The 21,148-nt window shown below is 41.1% G+C and overlaps 1 protein-coding gene across 7 annotated transcripts in view; it reads left to right on the forward strand.

Moving 5' to 3' along the window:
• RAPGEF6 (Rap guanine nucleotide exchange factor 6) overlaps positions 1 to 21,148 on the forward strand; it is a 132,485-nt gene that overhangs the window by 11,668 nt on the left and 99,669 nt on the right. For all 7 annotated transcript variants that reach the window (XM_033006025.2, XM_042790068.1, XM_042790070.1 and 4 more), the window contains exons 2-4: positions 15,987 to 16,057; positions 16,652 to 16,708; positions 18,001 to 18,084. In XM_033006025.2, coding sequence (XP_032861916.1) covers positions 15,987 to 16,057; positions 16,652 to 16,708; positions 18,001 to 18,084 — 212 coding nt within the window. The remainder of the gene's footprint in view (positions 1 to 15,986; positions 16,058 to 16,651; positions 16,709 to 18,000; positions 18,085 to 21,148) is intronic.

The following is a 21,148-nucleotide window of genomic DNA, read 5'->3' on the forward strand; positions in this document are numbered from 1 at the left end:
ATTTAAACAGTGAATTTTGGGGACTTGTTAGGTAGTAAGGGTGTGTTTTACAAAACTGTTAATTTGGGCTAAAAGGCAAGCCCAGTGCCTTTTTACTGACCTTGCAATAGCAACTCCTTGGAGGTATTAGAATAGTGAAGAAGGGCGAGAACGGGTGTGGAAGGAGGTGGGAGAGAACTGCAAGTACACTTGGCATTCAGAAAAGTTGCCAAATGGAAGAAAAATACATTTCTTTACTGCTATTGTTCTCCAGAACTGCAAAGGGTAGAGGGCAAGCAGTCAAGACGTGTAGGTGTTAAATTCCTCAGAGGGACAATATTAAAGCCCCCAAACACATACTGAATAAAAAAGTAATCAAAAAAATCTTAATAATTTTTAAAAGAAAATCTCTTCAGATAATATACTTATTTTGTATAAACTTAACAGAAAAACTCCTCTGTAATGTTTGTTTTGACAAAACTGATTCTTGTGTCACTTTGTGTAAGGAGAACTGAGTATCTGTTTATAGCGCAAATAGGTAGTAAGAAAATTATCCTCATTCTTAACAAACTTGCATGTCTATATGCCATGAAAGGAAACCGGGGCAAAAGTGCCCAGGTATTTCCCACTTGTTGCCAGGCACCGCTTCTGAGGAGCAGAAGGAAGAAAGCCAAATATCTTTAAGCGGTTGTCTAAGAATCCCTGCCATATTTCTCTTTCAAGCAGTGATGGAATGCTGCTGGTGTTTGCCCCGTGATGTGCCATTGCCTAATAACCCTTGTATGCAAATGTGCTTATATTCCCATTGCACGAGTGTAAAGAGTTGGCAATCTTCAGGTGGAAATGAGTCTCTTGGCATTAAAAAGTGACTTGTGGTGGTCTTGCCAGTGGCAAAGAAGCTGCACACTTCTGAGGACTGTGCATTCTGGATAAACTTCCAGTTTGCAGGGTTTTTATCCACTCCCCCAACCATGTGCAGAAAATTAGTTTTCATTGAGAAGTGTATTGGAGAACAGATCTATAAAGGATGTCCAGAGCTCTGATGTCCTTTCTTGTAAGAGGCCTGTCATTGCCCATTGCCATAAAATAGTTTTGCTCGTGTTAGTACTGCCAGCTGAGCTACTTCTAAAACTAGGAGGTCCTCTTGTTCCAATGACCTCAGGCTTAAAATATAGAGGGCTTTCCTTTGTTTGATGAAAATGATACACCCTTCTTCCTCTTTTGATGATTTCAATACAGTATTTTGGAAATACCCTTATTTCAGGGAAGCATGCAGAAATTATTTAGCATTCTGCATCTGGTTTCTCTAGGTTCCTTAGCTCTGCTAATTATTGGTTATCTTTTAGCACATTAAGATAGTCTAGCAAATTCCTGCTGAACAGAACAAAAATAACTGCCTTAAGGGATTTTTGTCTTTGTGATCTTTTTGTGCCTGATTAAAGCATTTACATTTAAGCACTCTGTCCTCCAAAGGCTGATTAATAGTGAGCCTCAAATGTTGGTCCTTTTGGTCTAGAGGGAAAGAATTTTTGGGGTGTTGTGTTGCAGGCACATACAGTTTGGCCTTTTGGCCAAATATGAATTCCTACAGAGATAATTCCAGAGCTGTTGTAATGTTTTTCACCTTGATGATTTGCATTTGAAAGAGCTGGAGAGTGAGGTCTGCCTTTGCAAAGAGTATTGTGTATTTAGCATTAAAAGGTGATGGGATCACTTCTGCTGTTGCACGCTTATTCTGGGAGGGTTTTTTATGCTCTTGTCACAAAAGGTTGTGCTTGGCAGTGGACACTAGATATTGTGGGTTACCTAGGGAGGACGTTCTGCTTAAATCTGATTTACTATGCTGGGTTTGTGTGTGTGGTGGGGTTTTGGTAGTAGGGAACAGGGGCTACAGCGGTGGCCTCTGGGAGAAGCTTCTCAGAGCTCCCCTGGCTCCAAGTTGGACCCACCTATGGCCAAGGCTGAGCCGATTAGTGACGGTGGCCTCATCTCTGTGATAATGTATTTAAGAAGGGGAACCTGGGAAGGAGGAGTTGGAGTTGTGAGGACGATACCTCTGCAAACACCGAGGTCACCGGGAGGAAGGGTGGGGAGGGTGTGCCAGAGCAGAGCCCCCTTGTATCCCATGGTGAGAGGGCAGGGCTGCCCCTCTGCCACCCATGGAGGTCACTGGTGGAACAGAGACTGACCTGCAGCCTGTGGAGGAGCCCACACTGGGGCAGGCGGCTGCATTTAAATGAAGCCAGGACTCTGTGGGAAGAAGCAGCCCCTGCTGTTGTAGTTCAGAGCTGGGAGGACTCCAACACGTGGGGATGACCCACGCCAGCGCAGCACAGGAACGGCTGCATGCCGTGGGGTGGACTCATACTGGAGGAAGTTCACGGAGCACTGTCTCCTGTGGGAGGGGAGCCGCAGGAACAGGGGAAGAATGCGAGGAGTCCTCCCCCTGAGGAGGAAGGAGCAGCGGGATTGACTATACCCTGCCATTCCCTGTGCTGCTGCGGGGGAGGAGGTAGAGAAATTGGGAGCAAAGCTGAGCCCTGGAAGGAGGGAGTGGTGGGGGGAAGGTGTTTTTAAGGTGTGATGATGCTTCTCACTGTCCTACTCTGCCTGCTAAGTTTTGTCGTTGTTAGTGTTTAAATTAAATCTGTGTTGTTTTTCTTCCCCTAGTGTGTCTGTCTTTTGCCCATGATCGCAGTGGGTGGACCACCCCTGCCTGTCCTTATCTCGCTTGCCTAGCCTTTTGCTTTGTTTTCTCCTTGCCAGCCCTGATAGGGAGGGGGTGAGTGAGGGGTAATGTGGTTCTCAGTTGTCCTTTGGGCTCTAACCACGACATTTACTTTACCCTACATTCTCAGCGTTCTCTGTAATGTTGTCCAGCCTATAGTAGGCTGTGTTGGTTTGGCTAAGTAGAAGTGGTCTTTCCAACAGTTGCAGTAGGAGTTTCTGTTCCCGTTTCCCATTCGAAGTAGGAAGGAAACTGGCAGTCCTATGTCAGACTGCTGACCTCCTGACAGATACATTTGTTGCTTCCATTTGTGTTGGATGGTAAGGCTTCCTTCAGCAAAACCTTCCATAGATGCCATTATACATGACTTACAAAATGCTTGGAGGAGTCTTCAAAATGTGCTGGTTCTTCCTAACTGATGGGCAGTCCTAGTACAGAAATTAAGGGACATAATCCAGCTGGTGTGGTCGGTAGGAAAGATCTCTTAGCTTGTGTGTCTGTGCTAGCCTGCCATGTCAGCCTGACTCCTGTGCCATTGGGTAGTACTTCTGGGTGGAGCTCACAACTCAAGAGAGGAACTTGGTTTTTTGTTTTCCTCCCTGTACACATTAGCTAAAAGAAGGGGATTATGGAGTATCATAGTTAACAGATGCTACATAACCAGTCAGAGTGGATCGCAACTGTATTTTTAAGAAAAGCTGAAAATTTCTTTTGCTTTTAGTTTGGGTCTCTCAAATCCAGCAAATCTGGCTACATAGAATTCGAAGGTCATTCGGAGTTCAGCGTTTAGTATCACCAACAGTAATGTTGCTTTGATTTTTTTTTTTTTTTTTTTTTTTTTTGCCCCCCCAGGCTCTAGTCAAACATTTTTTCTTTTAATGTATTTTTATCTGAAATTGTTACATAGATCTCTGTTGTGCATGCTTATGTAATAAAGTGAGAAGTTGTAGATAACATGTCTTCTACTCCTTCTGATGCTTGTACAGAGTGCACCTAGGAAGTACCGCAGTGGATTAACTGCTTGAACGAGAGGCTAATACACTGCTTTTCAAGAAAACACACAGCAGAGATGTCCTATTTTCCAGTATTATTGTATAAAATGTCTGAACTTCAATACCAGATCCTTCTGTTTCTCTGGGGTGGGGGTGGGCTGTGATCTAGAACGTATGTTCTCTGTGTCTGTGGTCACAAACGTGACAATCCAGTGAATGTGGTGGTGTAATTTTTTATTGTGGCATTCTGCTGCTGGGTCCAGACTTTGCCTTTAGTCACCCTGTACGAATCGTCTCCTTGAATGTGAGCTGATGAGTCAAAAGTCTGAGTCCTAAATGAATGTATTGCATTGCTGTTTATAGACTGAACTTTGATACTCAGATTAAGTTTAGTATTAGGGTAGGTTTTTTTTATTTTCAGTGAATAATGGTAGTCTTGCTCTCTGAGAGCAGAAGTTGTCTTTTTGGGTGAAACACTGATTTGTTTAAAAGTGGGTTTATTATACCTCCATAGAGGCTGTGGTTGAATAATGCTGGGAGAGAGAGGTGGTGGAGGAATCGCTGGTGTGTTGCATTACAAATTAGTGTTGATCATGGTTTCATAGGAAAGATGAGATTGGCTTGTTTTGGGTTTCTATTCAAAGGTAATTAATTATAGCCTCTCAAGCTTTTGGTCTCTTGAAGGATGGAATAGCTGATTGGAGTAGAAGAGGTTACCATATCATCTCATATACTACAACCCAACTGAAGTAGCCCGTGTCTCAGGTGTAATCAATTAGTACCTGTTTGATTTAGTACAGGGGTGGAGAAGGCAGTCTGTAATTTGGTGGGTGTTAGTCATGAAGTTTGTTACGCTTGGGGAAGCTAGGTGCCTGGTGGGTAGGCTGCAGCATTTGGAGCTAGAAATTCCTGAGTAACAATATTATCTCGTTGTTGATTCAGTTCCTGACACTTGTTTCTCTTAATGTTGAAGCTGTTAATTTTCTTAAAATTATCTCCTTTGTAACATTATGCATCCATGATCAATTGTAATTACTAGGGAAGTGCACAGGTATCTGCACCTCTGATATTTATGTTGATTTGATTTCAAACTTGAAACCTGTTAACCTAGATATGGATCCAAACTGAGTTGTTACAGTCAATGTATACACAAGCTTCTTTGTGGTTTATGGCACAGGTATTGTTGAGAAACACAAAAGTAGATCTTAAAGCAGTGGCAGAATGTCAGTTTATAGAGTTTTGCTTTGGTGATTTGCATTCAAATGTAGCAATAGGGTAAATCTAGTTTATTTTTTGCTACAAGTGAAGATGCAAAGAGCTACTTATTGCACTTTTCTGTTTGGTGAGGGATATATGTATGTTTGCTAATAAATACATACACACGTACATAGACATGGTAGCATTTCTCTGCCTGTGAGAGGATACTGTAGTAGTTGTGGCAGTAGTAGAATTTAGTTGTGGGAATCTGCATTGAGATAACTCACAACTTCTTGAGGGGATACAGCCTACTGTAAATTACAGTAACTTTCCTGGATTGCTCTATTTGGTAGTGCTTGGGTACTCTAAAACCAGGATGCAGGAGGAATTACTGGTAAACGTATTACTGTTGTCCTCTACAGGAATTCTTTCATAGTTTGTAATGGCGGTGTTATGGGAATAAAACAGCTGGAGCTTGATTTTTCTTTTTTTTCCTCCAGTGGTTTTATTGAAAAAGGAGAGCTTTACTTTTGTGTGATACTTTATTATCCAATTATAATCTTCTCATTCTCATGTTTTTCATTTTTAATGTGCTGGTACATTGTTATCAATGTTGAATGAGAACACAGAATAATTTAGTTGGAAGCAGTGTCATGACTAATATTTTACTGATGCACCGAAACATTTTGAGACAGTTTGTAGAGCTGTATTCCTCTCCATTACCTAGATGAGTGGGTGACTTAAGTTATGATATTGATAAGAGATCTCATTTTGTCCTCATTATTATTTATTAAGCAGGACTTAATTTCCTGACAGAGGTGATCTTTGTTTGCTTGAATTCACAAAGAAATATGAAATGATATAATGTAAAATCATAAATGTGCCCTTATATACAGAACTATTTTTACCCATTTGTATAAAACATCTGATGATTAATATGGTGGAAACAAACCGCAGTAGAGTATTATTCTGTCTGTTAGTCTTTCTCTGCTTGAGATACATGTGGAACAGGAGCTGTGGTTATGAGACCTTGATGGTAACCCTCACTTGCTGCAAAGGTACATTGGGCAAAGCATGATGAAAATGAGTGAGGAAATCCTTACAACAGAGCGTGTTTGCGTGTCATGTGAAACAGCAGTTCCTTAGCCCTTTATATGGGGAGGGGGAAGCAGGTAGTAATGGTTTTCAGAATAACACATCTTCCTGCCTTTGTATGTATGTGTTGTTATTAGCTATCTGTCTGTCTGCCTCTTATCTCGTCCTTCTTGTAGCTCATTCTTCCTTGCCATGTCTGTGGGACCAGTTTGCGTTTGGGTAGGCAGCCTTGCCTCTGCCCCGTGCCTTCCTGCCGCACCTATCCTGGAGCTTGCTTTAGAGTTAACAGGATTACCTTTCAGTAAAAAAGTACTTTGAATCTCCGTTAGTAGCCTGCAGAGCCCTTGTCCAAGAGGGAGGAAAGGGAACAAAAACTAGAGCATTCTATACAGTAAGAGCAGTCATTCGTAGGTAGGGAACTCGGATGTACAGCATGACTAAGTTGCATGCAGACATACTCCCAAGTTGTCATTACCAATAAGTGCAGAATTGACCTTTGGATTTTATCTTCCTCCACCTTTCTCCTCACCCCTAGGTTTCTGTACCAAATTTCTTACTAAATAAGAATCTACCTTTTTTCGTAACATTTCAGTGTTCTGACCTTTCCTACCATGATTCCTTTTATTTTTTTTTTTTTTTTTCTTAAAAGGAAATGTCAGATGTTGATACTTTCTTGCCTGCTCCCCTTAAAAGAGCAAGGAGTTTCTTTGTGAATCAGGCAAACTGATGTTTTTGGAGTTATGACTAAAAAGTTTTAACTGAAATACTGTTACTTGATGGATGCTTGTCCTCTGGAAGAGAGATTGCTAGTTAAGCAGCTGACTACTTGTCAGAATTAACAGTGTTGATTGAACTGGAAGCCTGAAATTGCCCATTTTGCTTGTTGATTTTGGGTGACTTTTCAAGAGCCTGGGTTAGGAAGCTGCTTTTATGGTCTTTGATCTCTTACTGAAAAATGTTTGGTAGAAAATCCTGCGCTCTGATAGATGTATGCCTTCAGATTAATTTTGGATGTTCTGAGATTCCTATCCTGTTGAACTTTAGGAGCTCGGTGTTTTCAGGGCAGCTTGCCTTTGGTTTTCTATTCTCAGCATGTAAGTCTGAAAGGTATTTTAAAACTAAGTAATGAGTGTCTGGGAATGTTATGGTAATGTTTTACTTGATGATACTTTTTCGTAGCTGTACTTTTGTTCTGAACCATGATAAGGGCTGAACTGTGCTTCAGATATTCAAAACTCTCTGTAAGCTGCTTGCTTTGAAGCAATGACATTTGATGTTCCCGTCTCTCCAGTTCAGGGCCCTTGGTATTTCACTCTGCAAAATCAGCTTTTCCAAAGGAAGCTTTTTCTTTAGCAAAGTCAGGGTTCCAGAAATGCTGACTCAGTGTGATGAAACAGCAGGAAAAATAATATAAAGTTTTCCTTCCCTGATTCCTTTAAATGTTTTTCTTTCTACCAAAGTCTTATATCAACATAATTCAGGGTTCTTAGGTGGAAGGTGTTTATCTGTATTGGGTGTGGGGAGCTATTGGTGAGTAGAAACTTTTTCTTTCATTTTGATGTAGAAATACATTGCCTTTTTTTTTTTCCTTTTTTCAGAAATACTCTGCTGAATGGTGGTACTTTCAGTCTAGAAGTGAAGTGTAATAATGGTTCTGGGGCCTCTGTTCTAAAACAAGGTCTATTTCAAATTTTATTTGGGATACCTTTTTCCCTAGGAGTGGAATGTAATTCTTAAGTCTCTGCTTGTAGCCCTGTGTGCATGTTATAAGGGAATAATATATAAGGAAACGGAGTTAGGCCCATTGAGAAACTTGCTACTTTTGCAGGGGAAAAAAAAAAAAAGATAAAAATCCAAGTGTGCAAATGTTGCTTCTGACAGTCTGCAAAAAAAAAAAAAAAAGCCAGATTTTAGTTGCCTGATTTTTGGCTATCCTGTTACAAACTGATGCTGTCAATTGTAATTGCTTTGTGGATTTACAAAAGAGTGAGGAATCTCTTTTGTCCTGTATAAAGGTACTATAGTACACAGACTGATACTTGCTCATTTGGAAAAAAGCAGTACGTGTCATCTGTATGGGTAAATGTAAAGTTTAAAGTTTAGGCAGGAGCCCTGTAATATGGTCATATGTTCAACGCATCGAGTGTAGTGATCCTCTGTTACAAAGTCATAATAAAGGCATTACTGTTTTTAGCAAGGTCCTAGGAAAACCCAGCATTGCTCAAAATGCCTATAGTGAGTAGACTGGCAATTGGGGCCAGAAAACCATCACCGCTTAGCATAGGTGGAAAATTTCTTTATGGAATATATGCTATTTTTTCTGAATAATAGAATAAGTCTCTGAAGTAGCTGAGCCAGTTTATTTTATACAAATATTACTGGGTGCTGTCTCAGGCAGTGATTTAAGATCATTCAGGAGTTTGTTGTTAGCATGTTCTATGAGAGATACTTTAATAAGGCTGGTTGAATTGGTGGTATTTCTTATATGGCATGATGATGCCTCATCCCTTATGAGTGCTACTTAAACTATGTCATTTGCTGCAAAATACTTTGTTAAAGTCTTTTGAGAACATTTTCATTCATCTGACTGACAATCCATACTTTCTCTTCCCTAGGAGTGCCTCAATGCTTATATATATATATATATATTTTTTTTTTCTTTTTAAAAGAATCCTTTTTCATCTTTTTAAAATGGTTTCCAGCTAAATAGGAGGATACTTTAAAGGGAATTGTTACTCTAAGCAAAGAAGTCCTGAGGTCATGTTCTTTGGCATCACTTGCACTTTTACTGAAGTCAAATATTTATGCACTTAACAGGGAGAATAAATAATTAAGATGAAGGAGTTGCCTTCTGGTTCATTCCATCATCTTCCATTTAGTCAAGGGACCGTACGCTCTGCTACGCCTGTTTAAATGTTGTTGGCGGCTCCTCCCGCATGTTTCGGGGGTGGCTGACGGTGCGAATCATCTGGCTTTGGGGGTGCAGGTCAGGCTTCTTGAACCGGCATCACTCAGGTTGGTGAATTTGCTGTATAGATATCTGAATATGTCAAACGCGGATCAGGGAACTTGAGCATGTTTCGGTATTTTTATTGCTGGTATTACATTATCAGGAAAGAATTTGGGAGTACTATTTTTACAATTGGCCTTAAACAGAGAATAAAGGAAACAGCGCGGATTCCAGCCTTCGATGAAGTAACAGGAAGGGAAGCAATGAAAACCATAAACGGTGCTGAGTAACATTTCCTCTCTTCTGCTACACCCCCCTAAGGGTGACAAAGTCTTTATTGAGCCTGACAGGACTCCTAATAAAAGATGCATTCAATCTGTATAAGGAGCCTGCTGAATCACTGTGAGGCAAGTAATGGCAGCAGGCTGGAGGAAACCCTCTTAGTTACAGCTTACACAACCTGCTCTCCGTGCTCCAAGGATTACTTCTGTTTGCTTTACTGAAATCTAGGCACTTTAAATACCAAATTCAACACAGGAATTCAGCCACTGTCCAAGAGCGTGTTAAAATCCTTGTCCTGATACCAAGGGAGTGCTTGATTCTGCTGAAATTTGTTTCCAGCCTTGTTTCCCGCTTGGCGCTTTCTGGGCACTGTGGAGGAAGCAGCAGCTCTCTGTAAGGAGCAAATAGGAGGTTGTGGCAGCTTCCAGCCATGCAGCTTCCCTCCCTGGAAGATTTTGTACCTGATGGTCTTTTTGAACGTCAGTGAGATTTGGGAAGCTGCTACCATATGGTTTAACTGTTGTTTCAAAGGCAGAAATGTGTGTCTGTTTTTTTTTTTTTTAAAGTATATTATCTGTAATACAGGGGAATCTGTAACAGATCTTTAGAAGATAGTAACGCTCTTGTTTGCTCTGAAGCATATAAGATATGCATCCTGGCAACTGTCTTGTCTTACCTTGGAAAAAGCGCGGATGCAAAATCCCATCAGCCATCCTTTGCGCTTCTGTGAGAAGCAGGTTCTTGTACGTGAACCAGGGAATCCTGGGTGGCTTGGCAGCCCGTGCGGGTTGGGTGTGGGGAGCCTCGAGTGAGCCAAGCATATGGTCTTGCAACAGGAATTTAATGTGTTTGGGGTGGAATTGAGAGACAGGTTTTGCGTAGTTCTTTGGGACAGGTTTGCATGTGAGAGCAATCTGTCTGGAACTTGCTGACACAGCTGTTTGTTATGTGCGGCTTTGAAGTGCTGGTACTGCTGTGCGAGTTCCTGCTCTTTTTCTCTCATTCCCTGTGCAAAACTCCGGACTGACTGAATAATACCTGCCAGTCTGCATTCTTTTGAGACCTCTTGTTGAAGTGTGGATTTCTAGGGCATCTACAGAGTCCAAGCTGGTTGGGATGTGGGAGCTGGCAGGGGTGGCCCTGGCTGGATGCGGATGCGGGGGGACGGTGCTGCCTCTGCCCTTCCAGGTGACATGGAGCACGTACCGTACCGGGCAGTGCTAAAGGGGCTCTGCAGGAATTTACAGTTTCCTCAGCTTCCCTGAGACCTCAGTGCAATTGCTGCGGATGGCTCTTGGCGAGATTTATCAGAATTTGCAACTATGAGGTCATTTCAGAACAATTTATTTTCCTTAGAAACAGAACCGATTTCCTGCTTAGTGTTTTAAAATAATCACGTGCTACAGGAACACCTGGCTGGGGTCGCATCAAGCAAAGCATCAGGTTTTCATTTTATGTTTGTCAAGAGCAAAGTTGCTCTTGATGCAATCATTTCATTCTCATTCCAGAGCATCACACTGCTTTTGCACACTTGTAACACTGCAGGTGAATTTGTCTCAGACCTTATTGCAGACTTGGAGTGCATGAATGCAGTTCATGTGTATTACAGTTGTACTGGCTGGATTTGTTGTTGTTTGTTGGTTGGAAAACTTTGTATTCAGAACTCTGTACTCGAGACTGCTGGTGTTCCACTGGATCCTTAATTCCAAGCTTAGTAAAGTTGCTCCTTGATTAAAGGTGAAGGATTGGGAGAGAAGAGGGTGAAGCAGAAGGAAGTGATAGAAACCTCACAAATTTTGCTTGACAGCTCAGGTGACAGGGAGGCAGGGATAAACTGCTTATTGAGGGTGGACATAAATTGTTAAAAGCAAACTCAAATAAACTTCAAAGGCGGCTGTGTAAATCACTTTAGCCTTAGGACACTAGTAATCTATGCTTCCACAAATTTCTGGGATTAACAAAAGGTACGGTACCCAGGCCGCTGCCTTGCCTGGTGTGCTGCTGAAGCAGAGGTGGCCGTGGGGGGGAGGATTGCTTCCAGCAGCGCTCCGTGCTTCAGCGCCGTGGTACTTGTGTGGACGCGACCAGATCTCGGTCGTATTTTAAAAAAGATGCTGATAACAAAACTATGGATGATCACCACTTCCCCAGTGATTTTGAGGTTTGAATATATTGTCATGATGACTTTTTTGGCTTCCTTTATTTCTTTGTTTTTAAAAGTTACATTCTAGCAACAAAGAAATTAATATTTCACCATCCTTGTAAAAAAGTAGCAAATTACTTTCAAATAGAAGTACTCTGGGGTAAATGGCTGATGGTAGTAGTTATCTGGTTTGCTTTCATGTGATGAGTTTTCAGTCGATGCTACTGGCGCTTCTTTTATTTTCCCTTATTCTGCAGTTGTGGCATCTTGTGGTAATTCCGTGAGTGAGCATCTGGCAGGAAAAACGAGAAGTGGTCTGGTGAGTCAAGTGGCTCACTTCATAGTTATAGTGGGATGGGGATGTTACCATAAGAGAAAGCTGATTTATATAACACAATATTGCTGCCAAAATCTCCTTGTCTTTACACCACCTCTGGTTTAGCAGCTGGGTCAGGTTTTTGTCAGAAGGAAGCGTGTGTCGGGGATGATAAAAGCTGCTGCTGAAGGGTGCTGGGGGCTGTGTGCCGGCGCTGGGCCAGGCTTTCCTCGCGGCCGCGTTTGGCGATAACGGTGCCGTCCGCAGAGCGATCCCTTGATTTCTGCCCTTCTACTTAAACACACGCGATTTTACACAGCGCATTCTTTCGTGTGAAGGATGTGAAGAAACAGATGTCCTCTGTTTTTTTAAATGCAGCAGCTGAGAACGCCTCCACTCGTGAACTTGGTGCTGTGAGAACTGGAGGCACAGAAACCAAGCCATCCCGGGCAGCTTGGCGTGGGATCCCTGTGGTCACAGTGTCCACATTTCACCTCTCTGTAATCTAGACCATCTCCTTCCTAGGGCAATTAATTAACAACCTAGAATTAACAACTTCTGCCTGCGTCCCTCCACTCTTTGCCCAGTTCCTCCCCTTCCCTGGGCTCACTGTAGCTGCAGTTTTAGCTAGTTGGATAGAAAATGCGAGTGAGTTTCTCCTTTAACCTAGGCAAGGTAGTTTTCTGTCAAAGATTGAAAAATATATGTGGGCACACCATTTGAAGGTAGATACTGTACTTTAGTTTCAGCCATTATTTCAGCTGATGAAAAGCTCTGAAAATAAAGATTACAAAATAAAATAATGTTGACCTTGGTGTCCCTAGTTTAGAGCATGTGGAGAAATTATTTTTCATCAATAACTGTGTTTCAGTTGGGTTTTGGCAGAAAGTAGTACATAAAGAGATTATAGGGAAGGGTATGGAAAGGGTCTGTAACTTTCCAGCAAATACTTTGTGTTCTGCTGTTGTAACACTGATGATTGCACTTTGGCATCATCCTTTTATAGCCCTTTCTTTTCATAGTAGGTGTCTGAAAATTCTCTCTAACCTTCGTACTGTGGTTATGTGTTTGTCTGCTGCTTATAACTGGTGTGGCAACATAAATCCGTTTTTAAAAATAACAGCTTCTAATCCTATTTTCAGGTTTGTAAACCCCGAATTAGAGAAATGAACGCTTTCATCTCTGCTGGAGGGTTTTCGGGTGTGTGGTGCTGCCGGGTTGGCAGGGTCTGTCCAGGTGGCCACAGCATCTGCCCATCAGCGGTCCCTCCCTGCCTCCAGCTGCAGTGGGATTAAATTATGTTCCTGGCTTGCAAAAATGTAAAACAAGACTCTAAATGTAGTCTCTCAAACATCATTTCAGTGCATTTGTAAGCACTTATTCTTAAATGAGGTGGAAGTCATGGAGATAAATGTGCAAAGTACGACTGATAAATTTTCATGTTATCAGGAAAAACTGGACTAGATCAGCTGCACATAACCTCCCTTGTTAGACTGTGAAGTGGCATGTGAGGGAGAGGAGGTATTTCACTTGTCTGTCTGTAAAGAATCTATTTAGACAAAAAAAGCATTATTTCAGCAAGACATGTAACCCACGTTGGATGGGTACATTCGGCGCACTGAGGAGCGAGGCAGCCTGCAGACCTTCCCAGGAGATGCGATTGCTGAGTTAGCTCTTGTGCTTAGTGGCACCTGACAGAATCGCCTGCTCTGCTGCTTAACTAGGAGAGGTGATGGCTTTAAAAGTCAGTTATTTTTAGGGAGAGTGTTACAGATCCTGATTTAAAAATGCTTAGAGAAACTGATGCATGAGTAGCTAATATGTTTAGCTTGTTGAAATGTCACCTGGCTGGGTAGTGAACAATATGATGTTTCTTATTTAATTTCTCAACATTAAAGCGGTAATACTGGCCAGTGTAAGTTAAATGCCTTCTGCTGGGAGGAAGGGATAGGGAGCTTTGCCTTCCCTTTTCTGTGCTGTCCTCTGGCTCAGCTGTTCTCTCTGCCGCTGCACATCTCGACAGCCAAAGTCTGAGCTTGAGGGATGCTTTCCAGGCATGAATCCCTTTAAACAAATGTTTATCTCTTTAATTTACCAACTGTTTATTCATCAAGCTCCTAAATAAGCACAGTGGGTCGTACAGTAGTTTTGTTTGTTCAACTCGGCTGCAGGTGGAGTGCAGGAGGCAGCCCATGCTGACCTAACCTGCTAAGGGGCTGTGCTCTGTGCAGTTGCAGAGCAGAATTCTCAAGTAAGGATGTGGTCATTTTTCCTATGTACAACCTAAAAACTTTGTGATTAAACATGAACATAAGCTTTTGTTCTACTTTCAGTTTCCTGTAACTCATGACAATAGAACTGCTAATCTAAAATGTATTTTAAAGACGTTCTGTTACATTTTAGTCTCAATTATGTAGAAAAATGTTGGATAATGTAAGAGAGCATATACAAATGCAATGAGTTATGAAGACTGGAAAATTTAGCTTTAATTGTAACACCAAATACTAACCCCTGCCCCAGCTCCACCAGGAGTTGAGAGCGTCTGCTGCTCGTCCTTCCTTCACCTCGTCTGAGCACTCCTCTGGCCTGGGAGAGGTGGACATCTGTGGGGAGAAGGCAGAACGTGCAACACGGGGGTTTTATTTCAGTTGTTCCATAAATTGTTTAACTATTAAGATACTGTTAACTACTAAGATGCTATGTGGTTGGAAGATATTGCTGCCTGTGCCTAATGTTTTCTGGGGGTGAAGGTGAGGCAGTTCCCTGCTCGGAAAGGGGGAGAGCTCCATGCCCGGGCTGGGCTGGTATCTCCAGGGACCCCTCGGCTGCCAGGTGCCATCTCTTACAGGCTTTGGGCTTCAGACATGATCACTGGAAGCAAGTGGGGTGTTTGGAGTCTGATTCAGAGCTAGTGCTTTTGGATGTTCCACTAAGAAAATCAGGTTTGTGGCAATTCACAGTTGGAGGATTAAAATGAGATTGAGCCATGTGAAATGGGTGCTTTATAAGTATATGTGTTAAGCATTCAGGTCTTCTGTTTAATTTCCATGGGTTTTGGTAATGACATTTAAAAAAAAAAGGGGGGGAGGGAGTTTTATTGGTTTTACATGGCCTGCAATTACATATGACCTTTCATTTGATATAACAGTCTATATCCGTTATATTTCTAAACATTGACTATTAAGCTAAAGAACTTTTCTAAAGCAAATCCATTGTAAATTCTGAGGCTAGCATTCATATTGATTTATCTTTTGTAAACACTGTATAAATGCAGCACTTGAAAATTCAGAACATACTTTCCAAGGCCAAGCTCTAGAGACTGCTGTGTGGTGTATAATGACTTTGTTGTGCATGTATTTAATGCTAACAGCCCACCTGTTCAGGATAGTAAATTAAATGATGAATAGCCCTAGTGAGCTTTTCCCTAGCATGTGGTCTGCACCATCAACACAGATATTTTTGTGACTGAAGAGGATTCTGTGTAGTGAGAAGTTTAAACAGCTGTATCTCCTAATTACAGCTTCTATGTAAAGTCTAATTTTTAAAGTGAAATAATCATCATGTTTTAATATTGTTGCTTCAAAAAAGTTGTTTGTTTCTGTGGTTGCTAATGGATGGCTCTGATGTGATGCTGAGGATTGGTAGCAGGGGATGGGAGACAAATGTAAAATTTCATTGCCTTCATCTTTGCTAAAGAGTATTTTGGAGTAACTTCTAATGTTATCCGCCAGTCAAGGACTGCTCTGAGTTAGAGGCAGCTACCAGCTCGATTTGAGGTGCACATGAAATAGCTTTTCCTCTCTGAACGTAACACTGTAACTATGAAAAGGTACTGTGGTTCTTTGTACCATAGGTGGTCGCTAGACTGTGGTTTAGATTTTTGATAGGTTTCTTTGCTATTAGCAAACTAATTTTGCAAAATTCCTTCTTTAAAGAGCTGTTACTAGGTTTCAACAATTTTTGACCTTGGATGAATAGGACTGTTCTATTTTGTTTATTCCACATGTTGCTTGCTGCTGTATCCACTCATGTAAATATTTTCAGAGATATTTTTAAGAAATCTTTTTCAGGTAAGTGTTTATGCTTCAGCTGGACTTTATTCTTTTCATTTCCACAGCTTAAACATGGTCAGGGTTCAAGTCTGCATGTGTCCTGACCTTTCTGCTAATTTGGGCTTTGTCCCTAGCATTATGTCTCATGTGTGTATGCAGTTTATTGCAGAATCTGAGAAGGTAATGCTCAAATGATTAGATGCTGTGAATGAAGTTGCTCATGTCTTTTTTTTTTTTTTTCTTTCTTTTTAGGATTTAAGTACTATCTATTCCTTCCTTCATGGACTGGACATACTCTCACATTTCAGGGAACATCAGCTGAGGTAAAGTACTGTGGAGCTAGGTGGTATTGCTTAATACAACCGGTATCTGTGACTGTTTTTGTGGAGATGAGCAAAGCTTTTGTCTGCCTGTACTTCGAGGTGGCAGAGCATTGGCCAAGTCCATTGCTGAGTTAAGTCATTGTAATAATGTGGCACAAAACCTAAACTAATTAGCTTTGCTAAGAATGAAGGCAGAGCTTATTGCCGTTTGTCTACAAAGGTCTGTGTAGACAGCAAAAGCTTTTAAATGCTTCAGACATTTGGATGATCTCAGAATACATAAAATGGAAGGCCAACAAAGCACAAAAAGTGCGTTGGACGTATTTTAGTTCCTTCAGTTCTGTTGCTATGGGTAATTCCAATGTGTGGGAGTGATTTAAACACTCAGAGAACATGCTGTATATTATCTATTTGGATGATGAAGAACACTGTAATAATTTGAATTTTATGGTTAAGCACATCCTTTGTTTAGAACAAAAAAATGGTTGAATTTGAGGTCTTGGAGCCTTAAAGCAATTCTGCTGAAATGTGGTGATTAATGGCTTATGATCTTTGGGGATTAAAACTGAAATTAAACTTCCCCTTCTCCCTCAGAATAATGTCATCAAGTGCCCGCTATGAGAGGTACAAGGGCAACCAAGTTCTCTTTTGGTAAGTACATTTCACTTGTTAGAGTTCTTCAATAGAAGTGTAAATAAAAACATTGTTTTGCATGCTGCGATAGATCACTTGTTTTTTCAGTAATTGTAAGTAGAAGGTTTTGCAGCATTTAAGCTTGGCCAGACTGGTTAAAAGCTTTGACAGGAGGCGGTTGTAACAGTAGTACGGCGTTGACATTTGAGAGGTGCCCATGAATTCTCGACAGGGCTCCCCCCCGACAGCAGAGGTGTGTCTGTGCACACGCAAGATGAATGACAAAGCGGGTGGTGTCACCTCGGCGGTTGGTGGGAGCTGTGGTGACATCTCAGTAGGTGGCACTCTTCCCCTGGCGCTGGCACTGCCACAGACCTTGCTTTGAGGAGAGATGGAGCTCGAACACTCTCCTTTCTTTTAAATTGCTAGCATTAGTATTTTAGCTTAGAGTTCTTTATAGGTTCGTGCGGGGTGGCGAATATACTTCCCCTTCCTCCTCCTATTTTAGCAGTGCTTATAGTGGATTTATCCTCTCTCAGCTAATCCTAGCTTTCTATATAAAGCACATCTTCCAGTACACCTGAGTCTAAATGAGATGCCACCTGCCAGGTTGCGTGGTGGGAACATACGACAGGGACCTGCTCCAGTGCCAGGTCTGGGGGTGTGGGGTTGTGTGCTGGGAGGGGAAGGGGGTGTTAGGCTGGAGATGGGATGTGTCAGTGCAGCGCTCTAGGAAGAGGCAAAATCCACTGCAGTAAAACACGGTAAGTTCTGTGCAGACCCAGGGGCCGTTGGTTGAAACGTTGGCCCATCCCTTTATCTGGGGTCGAATGGCACAGAGGGAGACAGTGCCACATGGGCATGCAGAGAGGGAGGAATGCAAAGCAGGAGTGGGATCTTTGGGTCTCGTATTTTATCTGTAACACTTGACAGGTCCGTGTACTATTACTCTCCATGTTGACATGCTAATCAACTTTAGCACAGAATAAAAATTTTCCTGTATTTGCAGCTTTATGTATGCTTTCAATGGAATGAAATGTTTTTACTGAAAATTCATAATTTAATTTCTATAAAATAAATATTTGACTCAAATGTCAAATTATAAAGTGTAAGAAACATTCTGGATGCAGATGTTTAAAAAAAAAAAAAGTTAATTCTTGGTAATGTTCAATGAAAGTTCTTAGGTTTCCAGACAACATATCAAATTGGTAGAGCTGTAGATCATTATTTTACTACAATAACATTTTGGATAATGTATTTCTGAGTTGCTGTAAGAAGAAATGAAATATCAATGTTTTCTTTTCTTACAGCTCAGAAACTATTGCAAGATGCTGGTATATACTGCTTTCTGGATCTGTGCTCATGAAGGATTCCATGTTTTTACCACCTTGCAGGTATGTAAAGTTGTTGTTAGTACTAAGGTAAAGCAAGATCTTTTATTTTAGTAAATGCTTTCTTACATGTCGATGCTACTGTAAATTTTTCACAATTTCAAAATAATTTTTTTATTATTTTGTTTTTCTAAAGTTTGATAGTGGAAGAAATATTCTGCTAATTTGATTTCAAGTCCCGTTCACTTTCTCTGCATGTTGAAGTTTCAGTGTGAAATACTGCATTTCATGGTTTTTAAATCTCATTTGGCTTTTTGAGTTTATAAAAGAATTTGTAGTTAGCTTGTTAACCCAGGGGCTCTTTGAATAATTCCTGTTGTGTAACTGTTTTGTGTAGAGTTCCCTGTCTCAAAAAATACAACTGTAGATCACATAGCTTCTACTGTTTGGTTGGAGGCTGTACTTAATGGCAGATAGGATTTTTTGCAAAGCAAGAAAACTGTGGCCAGCAGCGTCACTTACAGAGAGCTTACGACAGGAGTCTGCATCCCGTAGCTGAGGCGCAGGGAACGTTGTGACATGCTGTCACTAAAGCATGCTATTTGACTTGAGCTGGACCTTGCTCAAGGAATACTCTGAGTAATACTCTCCTTGACCTTCTACATCACTCAGAAATTTTACTTCACTCTATCGTGAAGCTGCATGCTGTTTATACGTATTCAGGCTGCACTTCTAGGCTGGGCAGGAGCGGCTTAAAAAATAATTGAAAAATTTAGGCTTGCTTTGGTACCCACTTTTTGATAAGATTATCAGAAGTGCTGCTGCTTCTCAAATGAAATCAAGGCTTTTCCCTGCGTGGTGGTTCCGTGGTGGGCTCTCTGGTGGGCTGTGGGGCCCCGGCTCACTCCTGCAGTGAGTGTGGCTTTGCACTCGCTGGCCGGTCTCCCCGGCTCCCCTGCCATGCTGTGGTTGCTGGTTGGAGTAGAGCTGCTGCCCCTCCAACCCTAACACAGTGCCATGAGATCAGTAAAGGCATGAAGTTGGTATCCTCTTTTCCTTTCCTTCACAAATGCACCTGTTCCAAGGTGTTCTTGCAACTCAGCGGCGCTTTACTCATCATGAGGTGACAGACTTAAAAACGTCGACTCCAGCTCAAATACATTTCCATATACTTGAATTTCATGGTAAGTGCTAATAAGAACATAGAGGACTGAATTTTTCAACTCGATTCTTGGTTAGCTATAGGCTAGATGTTAAACTCTTAATGCTTGGTGAGTGACTGAAGTTCAGCAGCGCCACAAGTGAGGACATGGCAAGTTAGTATTTGCATAAAACCTAGCTAAGATAATTGTTTTGCTAAGCTCGAGGAATAAGCCACTTAAGAACATCATTAACATTTTTTGTGCTGCTTTTTTTTTTTAATAAAAACCAAAACCACGGCAACATAGATCTGTTATTGCTAGTTCACAAGATTTACATCTAGTTTTACTATGGATAATGAGGAAAAATAGCTGCTAGATGGTGAAAGGGTCACAGAGTTCTGTTAGATGAAGCTGCTGGGAGGTGACAGTATCCATGGTGTGGCTCCTGGGGTGTATTGTCACCTTCTGTAGTGAAAACACATGAAAAGGGAGTGCACTGCTCTGCTGGGTAGCCAGGCTGTGCCCTGTCTGTGTCTTCACTGCAGCTGGGGAGGAAAATGAAAAACTCAAATGTCAGAGGAGCTTTGATGTGCTAAAGGTTAGAAGGAGAAATACAGACATGTACAATTAGATAAACTAAAATTACTGTTAATTAGTTAGGAGTTAAGGAGTGCAAAAGGATGCTGAAAATCTTTGAACCTTTTTGTTTCCCCTGGTGCTTTTCACTTGGGGGCCACCTGTAAAGCTCTTCTCCCCTTTGCTTCCTCCCTGGGGCGCCCGGGCCACGCACATGAGTGGGGCAGGAGAAGTGCTGCTTGGACACAGAACAGGAGAAGGAAGAGAACAGCTCACTTTCCATTTCACTTGATTTAGATTAGTGCATTGTCCAACCTCAATTTAGCATTTAAAATATAATACCTTTTTTTTTTTTTTTTGTGTGTGTGTGTATGTGTCTGTGTGAAGTACAGTGGGATAAACTTAAATTACTTTCCTGGTCTGAATACCTCATATAACACATTTTTAGTTGAGGGAGCTGCACAGTCACCAATCACTTACAGGCTATTTTCATATGAGACAGTGCCTTGGATAATTTAGTAGTAGTCTTTCATAATTGTAATTAGCACTATTTTAATTACATCTAAAGTAATACTTAATGTTAGGCATTATTCCTTGTCCCCAACCAAGTTCCTGATTATGTGAGTCATTCTGAAAAGAGGCTTAAATACACATCTGTAAGTAAACACAATATTGCCTTCATTCTCCTCATCTTGGGTATTACAGAGCCATTCTTTTTGATAGGAAACAAAAGTAAGTTGTTTGTTTCTGTTTATTTTTTACCTAAGCTTTAAGAGTGGAAATGAGCCATAGTATACTGTTAAATTTAAATCATCTTTGAAATCCAGTTTCTTTATTTTTGAAAACTTTCTATTTAATGTTGATAACATAGTAAACATAATTACTGAAATTGATTGTTGTGGGTTTTGTTTTGTTAATTGCTTTTTTTATTATTTTTAGCAAAATCTCTTGCTGCAGTTTGGTGTTGCTCAGTGCTTTGATTTTTAGACAATAATGCTTGACTATCGTTGGCAATATTATTTACTGTAATATGGAGAAATTATGTGAGATTAAGAGAGGATATGAAGGCCATTTGTCCATTCAAAGAATTCTTTGTTGTCTGAAGAGCTTGACGCCACGCTCTCTATGCTTAATGAGCATATGATCGTATAACTGTATGATATTACTAAAATAAACTTTATGGAAGAATCTATTGTTTGGGATACTGATTTATCTGTGCTTTTTTTTATTTTCACAGCAGGAAAGGGGTGAGAAAATGTAGGGAATTAAAAGAAAACCACGCTTGAAGTGTTCTGAGATTGCTGAAGGGAATGGAGACATCCTTCCAGCCAGTTTAGGTTTGTGGTAGGCTGCTCAGACACTGGCATCAGATAAAACTTACCTGTTTGATTTGTTGAATATGGTATAAA

This window comes from Tyto alba, unplaced genomic scaffold (assembly GCF_018691265.1).
Source record: "Tyto alba isolate M040663 unplaced genomic scaffold, T.alba_DEE_v4.0 Super-Scaffold_17, whole genome shotgun sequence".
NCBI classification, from domain to species: Eukaryota; Metazoa; Chordata; class Aves; order Strigiformes; family Tytonidae; genus Tyto; species Tyto alba.